The sequence below is a fragment of the Panulirus ornatus genome, chromosome 72 (assembly GCF_036320965.1).
Source record: "Panulirus ornatus isolate Po-2019 chromosome 72, ASM3632096v1, whole genome shotgun sequence".
NCBI classification, from domain to species: Eukaryota; Metazoa; Arthropoda; class Malacostraca; order Decapoda; family Palinuridae; genus Panulirus; species Panulirus ornatus.
This window is the reverse complement of record NC_092295.1, coordinates 74,035-84,339: the sequence shown is the minus strand read 5'-3', so window position 1 is coordinate 84,339 and position 10,305 is coordinate 74,035. Positions and strand designations below refer to the sequence as shown.

Genomic DNA, 10,305 nt, shown 5'->3' with positions numbered 1-10,305 from the left:
CCTGAAATACATGGGGCCCTCAACCCACCTCTACAACCGGCCTGGAATACATGGGGGGCCCTCAACCCACCTCTACAACCGGCAAGGAATACATGGGGGCCCTCAACCCACCTCTACAACTGGCCTGGAATACATGAGGGCCCTCAACCCACCCATACAACTGCCCTGGAATACATAGGGGCCCTCAACCCACCTCTACACCTGGCCTGGAATACATGGGGGCCCTCAACCCACGTCTACAACCGGCCTGGAATACATGTGAACCCTCAACCCACCTCTACAACTGGCCTGGAATACATGGGGGCCATCAACCCACCTCTACAACTGGCCTGGAATACATGGGGGCCCTCAACCCACCTCTACAACTGGCCTAGAATACATGGGAACCCTCAACCCACCTCTACAACTGGCCTGGAATACATAGGGAACCCTCAACCCACCTCTACAACTGGCCTGGAATACATGTGAACCCTCAACCCACCTCTACAACTGGCCTAGAATACATAGGAACCCTCAACCCACCTCTACAACTGGCCTGGAATACATGGGAACCCTCAACCCACCTCTACAACTGGCCTAGAATACATAGGAACCCTCAACCTACCTCTACAACTAGCCTGGAATACATGGGGGCCCTCAACCCACCTCTACAACTGGCCTAGAATACATAGGAACCCTCAACCCACCCCTACAACTGGCCTGGAATACATGGGAACCCTCAACCCACCTGTACAACCGGCCTGGAATACATGGGGGCCCTCAACCCACCCTTACAACTAGCCTGGAATACATGGGGGGCCCTCAACCCACCTCTACAACTGGCCTGGAATACGTGGGGGCCCTCAACCCACCTCTACAACCGGCCTGGAATACATGGAAACCCTCAACCCACCTCTACAACTGGCCTGGAATACATGGGAACCCTCAACCCACCTCTACAACCGGCCTAGAATACATAGGAACCCTCAACCTACCTCTACAACTGGCCTGGAATACATGGGGGCCTCAACCCACCTCTATAACCGGCCTGGAATACATGGGAACCCTCAACCCACCTCTACAATTGGTCTGGAATACATGGGGGCCCTCAACCCAACTCTACAACTGGCCTGGAATACATGGGGGCCCTCAACCCACCTCTACAACTGGCCTGGAAAAACTGGGGGCCCTCAACCCACCTCTACAACTGGCCTGGAATACATGTGAACCCTCAACCCACCTCTACAACTGGCCTAGAATACATAGGAACCCTCAACCCATATCTACAACTGGCCTGGAATACATGGGGAACCCTCAACCCACCTCTACAACCGACCTGGAATACATGGGGTCCCTCAACCCACCTCTACAACTGGCCTGGAATACATGGGGGCCCTCAACCCACCTCTACAACTGGCCTGGAATACATGGGGGCCCTCAACCCACCTCTACAACTAGCCTGGAATGCATGAGGAACCCTCAACCCACCTCTACAACTGGCCTGGAATACATGGGAACCCTCAACCCACCTTTACAACTGGCCTGGAATACATGGGGAACCCTCAACCCACCTCGCCAACTGGCCTGGAATACATGGGGGCCCTCAACCCACCCCTACAACTGGCCTGGAATACATTAGGAACCCTCAACCCACCTCTACAACCGGCCTGGAATACATGGGAACCCTCAACTCACCTGTACAACTGGCCTGGAATACATGAGGAAACCTCAACCCACCTCTACAACCGGCCTGGAATACATGGAAACCCTCAACCCACCTCTACAACTGGCCTGGAATACATGAGGAACTCTCAACCCACCTCTACAACTGGCCTGGAATACATGGGGGCCCTCAACCCACCTCTACAACTAGCCTGGAATACATGGGGGCCCTCAACCCACCTCTACAACTAGCCTGGAATACATGGGAACTCTCAACCCACCTCTAGAACTGGCTTGGAATACATAGGAACCCCTCAACCCACCTCTACAACCGGCCTGGAATACATGGGGGCCTTCAACCTACCTCTACAACCGGCCTGGAATACATTGAGGGCCCTCAACCCACCTCTACAACCGGCCTGGAATACATGGGGGCCCACAACCCACCTCTACAACTGGCCTGGAATACATGGGGAACCCTCAACCCATCTCTACAACCGGCCTGGAATACATGGGGGCCCTCAACCCACCTCTACAACTGGCCTGGAATACATGGGGAACCCTCAACCCACCTCTACAACCGACCTGGAATACATGGGGGCCCTCAACCCACCTCTACAACCGGCCTGGAATACATGGGAACCCTCAACCCACCTCTACAACTGGCCAAGAATACATGGGGGGCCCTCAACCCACCTCTACAACCGGCCTGGAATACATGGGGAACCCTCAACCCACCTCTACAACTGGCCTGGAATACATGGGGGCCCTCAACCCACCTCTACAACTGGCCTGGAATATATGGGGGCCCTCAACCCACCTCTACAACTGGCCTGAATACATGGGGGCCCTCAACCCACCTCTACAACTAGCCTGGAATACATGGGGCCCTCAACCCACCTGTACAACTGGCCTGGAATACATGGGGGGCCTCAACCCACCTCTACAACTGGCCTGGAATACATGGGGGGCCCTCAACCCACCTCTACAACTGGCCTGGAATACATGGGGGCCCTTAACCCACCTCTACAACTGGCCTGGAATACATGGGGGGCCTCAACCCACCTCTACAACTGGCCTGGAATACATGGGGGGCCCTCAACCCCGACCCTTTGAACTTGCCTCGCCATCAAATCCATCCAAATAATTCCACAAAGACAAGATCTCTTTTTTTTTTTTGTTTCGTATCCCTGTAATGTCTCGCTCACGCCTCATCTCACCACCTGCATTCCAGTGTCTTTTTGGCTACACCGGGTCTGGAAAACCCACGTCGCTGGAGGGCATCGAACCCCACTGGTCTACTTGAGGTATCCAGGTGCCTCTGGATGTTTACGACTCTCCCAGTAACAACTCATTAATTAACTACAGATTCTCCGCCAAACTGGTGTATTGCTGGTTAGGTCGAATGGCAGCTGCTGTCTGTGTCTGTCTGTCTGTCTGTGTTCGAATGACACCTGGGGCCGTATGCAGAAAAATTCTTAGATTTCTGCTTATTTCTATGCTTAGCTCAGCAAGTAACTTAAGTGCCACACAGAGAAAAGGACTGAGCACGATGCTTAGCAAAACTTAAGCATAATATTTAAGAAGTATGAAATGCAGTTCGGGTCAAAAAATTTGTCGTCTGCTAAGCAAATACTTAAGCGTAGGGCAGCTTTCAGAAACATGCTTAGCAAAATTCTTAAAGTTAAGTAAAAATTCTTTGGGGTTAAGCATACTTAAGCATTCTAAGAAGTCTTCTGCATACGGACAGTCTAAAAAGCCCTCGACATGATTCTAAAACGATCAAATATCTGTTTTACTGTCGACATACATTCGTTTTATCAACAAAACACAAGAGTGAAGTAAGGCCCGACTGATGTGTCTGTCTGGGTCATATCCACTTCCTATTTCTCATTCCAGAGCTTCCACTTCCTCCTCTTTCCAGGACTCATTCCTGGAAGCATTCCCTTGCGATCAACTCTAAGAATAGCTTTTCAAAGTCCCATACTCAACCTATTAAGCTTCCTCTCCTCCTACACGTTCAGTCTTCTACTGAAGAACCCCCCGTCTGTCTCTACAGACGGAGGCGATGACAGAGGCGAGGCGGAAGGTGATGGCAGAGCGTCGAGAGGAGGTACAGAAGAAGTGTGGCAGCCTCAAACTCCAGGGGGTCTTGGCGCCGAACTGGGAGCGTGTGTATAATAACTTCATCTGGTCCGCTAAACATCACTTGGTCTGGTGTCCCATATTTAAGGTGAGAAACTCGACTAACAGCTGGCCACTCATCATACAGTCAATACAATAAAGATTGAGCCCCGATGGAAAACAGGGCAAAGATCAATACAAGAAATTTAATCCCAAAGTACTTCTGGTCATTAACCCCATCCCATCCCAAAGCATTGATCACTAAACACCCCCCAATTTCACCAGCCAAAAATAGGAGGTCATTACCACACTCCATGCATGAAATCAACACCATACAAAATATGGGTCATTATACATAATAATCATTAACATTAATACTAAAATATTGATCATCCAACCCCCATTGTTCAAGGCAAAGTGAACATTACCCCCACTGCAATAGGTTCTGCCCTTCCCCCTTATCTTCCATTCTTTAAGCAACAAACCATTGACCCTCAGTCAAAGAGGGAGAGGGACTATTTCCATTTAAGAGACCCACATTGCCCAGCTACTGAGTACGGATTCCAAGCCCCTCTCGCTTGCAGAATAGGTTCTGACACCCCTAAAACCAGTCTCCACCACAGTTAATGCTCTGCAAACTCGTCTAGTCTATTGCCCGTCTTAAAAAACAAAAAATAAAAACCTGTGTTTGACTAGGTGAGTTCACTGAAGTTATCTATGCACTTATACAACATTTAAGTACCCAGTTTCACAACACAGACGAGGGTAAATGGGCAAATTTTGTTTTGAAAAGTCTGTATTGCTGTAATGAAAGGACAAGAACTCTATTCTCGTGCAGAACTTGTTCGTTAATAACATTACACAACCACATGTAGAGTCCCACACATATAGAGTCCCACATATAGAGTCACAAACGTAGAGTCCCATCTCCTAACTTTACATTGAACGCCTGTTTGATACAAGTGTGTGGCAATGAGAAGATGGGGCCTTCAAAATATGAGACATTTTTCCCTATACACATAAATGACTCATTATATACTGAAATTCAAAGAAAACCTTATCTTTTCTTATTCTTTTCATGAGATGTGATGATGAATTATGATAAAGATGGTGTTTTAACACCTTTAACTCGAGTGTACTTTGTTAAATACTTATCAAAATAAGATTTTCACGTACATATCAAGTTTTGTACCTCCAAGGCTCTTCGTGTGAATCAAATTTGTTTCAAGTGTGTTTCTCTGAAATTAAAATTCGCCTTTATGAAGTCTTTACCATCTCTAAACACTGCAAGATCTTGATGCCATCGGCAAAAACTAAATTGTCTCTCCCCTTTTTTCGTCAAAGGGTTGGTCTAGTTCATTCAGACACCCACCAGAATTGTGAATGATAACATATCATGCATGTTTTTTTCCTGTTTTTACATCTCCAATCTCCAAATCATGCGCCATATTGATCGACCCCCCCTTTCACTAATATTTTCTGGGACTTTAGATTGTCCATTCTGAGAAAAGGGGCCAAAGTTCCTCCTTCTCTTGCCTTCTCTATCCTCTTTATGTTTGATCTATTTAGCTATCTAACCCCCTTTCTCTCTTCCATTTTACTCCTGAGTTTCATTATGTCCTCATCCATCAGACATAGCATTGGATTCCACATCTCCGTTAGTCCCTGAAGCGTTCACTGCCCTTGAGGACCTAGCTACACTAACCCTCAATACTCAATCTTTTCTTCTTCAGTAACTACCTTCAGCCATTTCATTTCTAGCTCCCTGCCCAGGGTCATTATCTTTGCATCATCCCATTTATTTCAGTACAATAGCCTAAATTAAGACCAAATATCACTGATTTTTTTTTGCTTTAAGGTTCAATATACAAAGTGTCCATAGCTCCTCACAGAACCTCAGTCCAGCAACTCAATACACTCAAAGAATCTGAAGAGAATAGACCCATATCCTAGGTCACGTACTGGTAAAGGGATAGAACCCATTCAAAAATGTCAAAACATGAAGACTGGCCAATGTCTTTTAACGGGCGGCCATGTGAATACCATCTCTTTTATCACGGCTTACCACGACAATGGACTTGCCAGTTTTCGCCTGTGCTTGCTCGTCTATTTCGCCTGTGCTTGCTCGTCTATTTGGTTTTGCTTACACAGGCGGCTTCGACATCGTGGGGTAAAACACTTCCTACTGCTCCAAGGTGAGATGGAACCGGACATGGGGCTACACAAACGCGCTAGGCAACTTTACAGACCGCCAAATAACCCCCGAAAGAAAAAGGAGTTACTGGAGTTTTCCAGGAAAATGATGATTGTCAGACATCCCCTAGACGTCTTTTATCAGCTTACAGGTAAGTGTGTTCAGGGAGCCAGGTGGTGTGGGTGTGGTCAGGAGGACCAGGGTGGTGTGGTCAGGAGGACCAGGTGGTGTGGGTGTGGTCAGGAGGAGCAGGTGGTGTGGGTGTTGGTTAGGAACAAGTGATGTGTGTGGTCAGGAGGACCAGGTGGTGTGGGTGTGGTCAGGAGGACCAGGGATGTGTGTAGTCAGAAGACCGAGTGATGCTTGTTGTAGTCAGAAGAACCAGGTGATGTGGGTGTAGTCAGAAGAACCAGGTGGTGTGGGTGTCAGTCAGAAGAAACCCAGGTGAATTGTCAGAAGAACCAGGTGATGTGTGTAGTCAGAAGAACCAGGTGATGTGTGTGTAGTCAAAGAACAGGTGATGTGTGTGTAGTCAGAAGAACCAGGGATGTGGTGTAGTCAGAGAACCAGGTGTGTGTGTAGTCAGAAGAACCAGGTGATGTGGGTGTAGTCAGAAGAACCAGGTGTGGTGTGTAGTCAGAAGAACCAGGTGGTGTGTGTGTAGTCAGAAGAACCAGGTGAGGTGTAGTCAGAAACCAGTGTGTGTGTAGTCAGAAGAACCAGGTGATGTGTGTGTAGTCAGAAGAACCAGGTGATGTGTGTGTAGTCAGAAGAACCAGGTGATGTGTGTGTAGTCAGAAGAACCAGGTGTGTGTGTGTAGTCAGAAGAACCAGGTGGTGGGTGTGTAGCCAGAAGAACCAGGTGGTGTGTGTAGCCAGAGGAACCAGGTGATGTGTGTGTAGCAGAAGAACCAGGTGATGTGGTAGTCAGAGAACCAGGTGATGTGTGTAGTCAGAAGAACCAGGTGATGTGTGTGTAGTCAGAAGAACCAGGTGACGTGTGTGTAGTCAGAAGAACCAGGTGAGTGTGTGTAGTCAGAAGAACCAGGTGATGTGTGTGTAGTCAGAAGAACCAGGTGATGTGTGTGTAGTCAGAAGAACCAGTGATGTGTGTAGTCAGAAGACCATGGTGATGTGTGTGTAGTCAGAAGAACAGGTGATGTGTGTGTAGTCAGAAGAACCAGGTGATGTGTGTGTAGTCAGAAGAACCAGGTGATGTGTGTGTAGTCAGAAGAACCAGGTGGTGTGTGTGTAGTCAGAAGAACCAGGTGGTGTGTGTGTAGTCAGAAGAACCAGTGTAGGTGTAGTCAGAAGAACCAGGTGTGTGTGTAGTCAGAAGAACCAGGTGATGTGTGTAGTCAGAAGAACCAGGTGATGTGTGTAGTCAGAAGAACCAGGTAGTGTGGATGTAGCCAGAAGAACCAGGTAGTGTGTGATGTAGCCAGAAGAACCAGGTAGTGTGTGTAGCCAGAAGAACCAGGTGGTGTGTGTGTAGCCAGAAGAACCAGGTGGTGTGTGTGTAGTCAGAGGAACCAGGTGATGTGTGTAGTCAGAAGAACCAGGTGGTGTGTGTGTAGTCAGAAGAACCAGGTGATGTGGGTGTAGTCAGAAGAACCAGGTGATGTGGGTGTAGTCAGAAGAACCAGGTGATGTGTGTGTAGTCAGAAGAACCAGGTGATGTGTGTAGCCAGAAGAACCAGGTGATGTGTGTGTAGTCAGAAGAACCAGGTGATGTGTGTGTAGTCAGAAGAACCAGGTGATGTGTGTAGCCAGAAGAACCAGGTGATGTGTGTGTAGTCAGAAGAACCAGGTGATGTGTGTGTAGCCAGAAGAACCAGGTGGTGTGTGTGTAGCCAGAAGAACCAGGTGATGTGTGTGTAGTCAGAAGAACCAGGTGATGTGTGTGTAGTCAGAAGAACCAGGTGATGTGTGTAGCCAGAAGAACCAGGTGGTGTTGTGTGTAGCCAGAAGAACAGGTGTGATAAGTGTAGCCAGAAGAACCAGGTGTGTGTGTGTGTAGCCAGAAGAACCAGGTGATGTGTGTGTAGTCAGAAGAACCAGGTGATGTGTGTGGCCAGAAGAACCAGTGGTGTGTGTGTGTAGCAGAAGAACCAGGTGATGTGTGTGTAGTCAGAAGAACCAGGTGATGTGTGGTGTAGTCAGAAGAACCAGGTGATGTGTGTAGTCAGAAGAACCAGGTGATGTGGTGTAGTCAGAAGAACCAGGTGAGTGTGTGTAGTCAGAAGAACCAGTGTGTGTGTGTAGTCAGAAGAACCAGGGGTGTGTGTGTAGCAGAAGAACCAGGGGGTTTTGTTGTGGGACCGGGGTGTGTGTGTTTTGTGTGGGGTGGGTACGCGCGGGTGTGTGGTGTGGTGTGTGGGTACGCGGGGGTTTTTTTTTTGGGTTACCGGTGTGTGTGGTGTGGTGGGTGTGTGTGTGTGGGGGTTGTGTGTGTGTGTTGGGTACGCGCGGGGTGTGGTGTGTGGTGTTTGGGTGGGGGGTTGTGTGTGTGTGTGTGGGGGTTTGTTGTGTGTGTGTGTGGGTCGCGCGGTTTTTGTGTGTGGGTTGTGGGTACGGGGTGTGTTGTGTGTGTGGTTACGCGGGGTGTGTGTTTTGTGTGTGTGGGTACGCCGGGGTGTGTGTGTGGTGTGTGGGTACGCGCGGGTTGTGTGTGTGTGTGTGTGGTGTGTGTGTGTGTGTGTGGGTCGCGGGCGTGTGTGTGTGTGGGTGTGTGGGGTACGGGGGCCGTGTTTGTGTGTGTGTGTGGGTTGTGTGTGTGTGTGTGGGTACGCGCGGTTTGTGTGTGTGTGTGGGTACGTGTGTGTGGTGTGTGGGTGTGGGGTTTACGCGGTGTGTGTGTGTGTGTGGTGTGGGGGTACGCGCGGTTTTTTTGTGTGTGTGTGGGTCGCGCGGTGGTGTGTGTGGGGGTGGGGGGTTGTGTGTGTGTGGGGGTACGTGTTTGTGTGTTGTGTGTGTGTGTTCTGGTTCTCTCTCTTGACCGACTTACAACACCGTTAAACCCGGATTCCACGTTGCCATTTCCGTTGTCCCTGCTTTTTAATGCAAGCCGGGTATCTGGAAGGGAATGACCCCACCATCTGCCCGGGCATGGAACGGGGTGGGTGGGTTGGGTTCCCACAGGTGGGTGGGTTGTGGTATAGGCGTTGGTGGGTTGTGGTGCTAGTGGGGGTGGGGTTTTTGCAGTATAGTACTAGAATACATGGGGGGGGCCTAACCCACCTCTACACGGCCTGGAATACATGGGGGCCCTCAACCCACCCTTTTCAACTGGGCCCGGAATACATGAGGGGCCCTCAAAACCCCTCACAACGCCCTGGGGAAAACAGGGGGCCCTCAACCAACCTTACAACTGGCCCGGAATACATGAGGGGCCCTCAACCCCCCTCTAAACTGGGCCGGAATACATGGGAAAACCCCAACCCACCTCTACAAATGGCCCGGAAAAAATGGGGGCCCCCAAAACCCCCTCTACAACTGGCCTGGAATACATGGGGGAACCCCCCCCCCCCCCCAAACCCCCCTCTACAACGGCCCTGGATTTTACATGTGAACCCCCAACCCCCCTCACAAATGGCCCAGAATACATAGGAACCCTCAACCCCCCTCTACAACTGGCCCGGAATAATGGGGCCCTCAACCCCCCTCTACAAGGTGGGAATTCATGGGAACCTTTTAACCCACCTCTACAAATGGTCTGGAATAATGGGGGCCCCAACCCCCCCTCAAAATGGCCTGGGAATAATGGGGGCCCCCCCCTTTCTTTCCTTTTTTCCCTCACCCCCCCCTTCAATCTTAATGGGGGCCCCAACCCATTTTTCTCCTTTAAATCATAAAACCCCAACCCCTTCAATGGCCTGAAATACTGGGGCCCTCAAACCACCCCTTAAAAGGCCCGGGAAAAATGGGGGCCATCAAACCCCTCTAAAGGCAAGGGAACATGGGAGCCCTCAACCCACCTCTACAACTGGCCTGAATACATGGGGCCGATGGCTGGATACTGGAACCTCAACCCACCTCTACAACTGGCCTGGAATACATGGGGAACCCTCAACCACCTCTACAACTGGCCTGGAATACAATGGGGGGCCCTCAAACCACCTCTACAACTGGCCTGGAATACATGGGGGCACCTCAACCAACCTCTACAACTGGCCTGGAATACATGGGGGAACCCTCAACCCACCTCTACAACTGGCCTGGAATACATGGGAAACCCTAAAACCCACCCTCTACAACTGGCCTGGAATACATGGGGGCCCTCAAACCCACCTTCTACAACTGGCCTAGAATACATAGGCACCCTCAACCCACCTCTACAACTAGCC

The 10,305-nt window shown here is 49.9% G+C and overlaps 1 protein-coding gene across 2 annotated transcripts in view; it reads left to right on the top strand.

Moving 5' to 3' along the window:
• Nucleotides 1–6,082, top strand: part of LOC139748157 (uncharacterized) — a 13,886-nt gene extending 7,804 nt beyond the window's left edge. The window contains exons 2-3 of one of the 2 annotated variants that reach the window (XM_071660873.1): nucleotides 3,701–3,874; nucleotides 5,917–6,082. In XM_071660873.1, the coding sequence (XP_071516974.1) occupies nucleotides 3,701–3,874; nucleotides 5,917–5,964 (222 nt within the window). In that variant the 3' untranslated portion in view covers nucleotides 5,965–6,082. Of the gene's footprint in view, nucleotides 1–3,700; nucleotides 5,248–5,916 lie in introns of those variants that run through there. The other variant, XM_071660872.1, reaches the window with a different exon arrangement.
• Nucleotides 6,083–10,305: the final 4,223 nt, after the last annotated feature.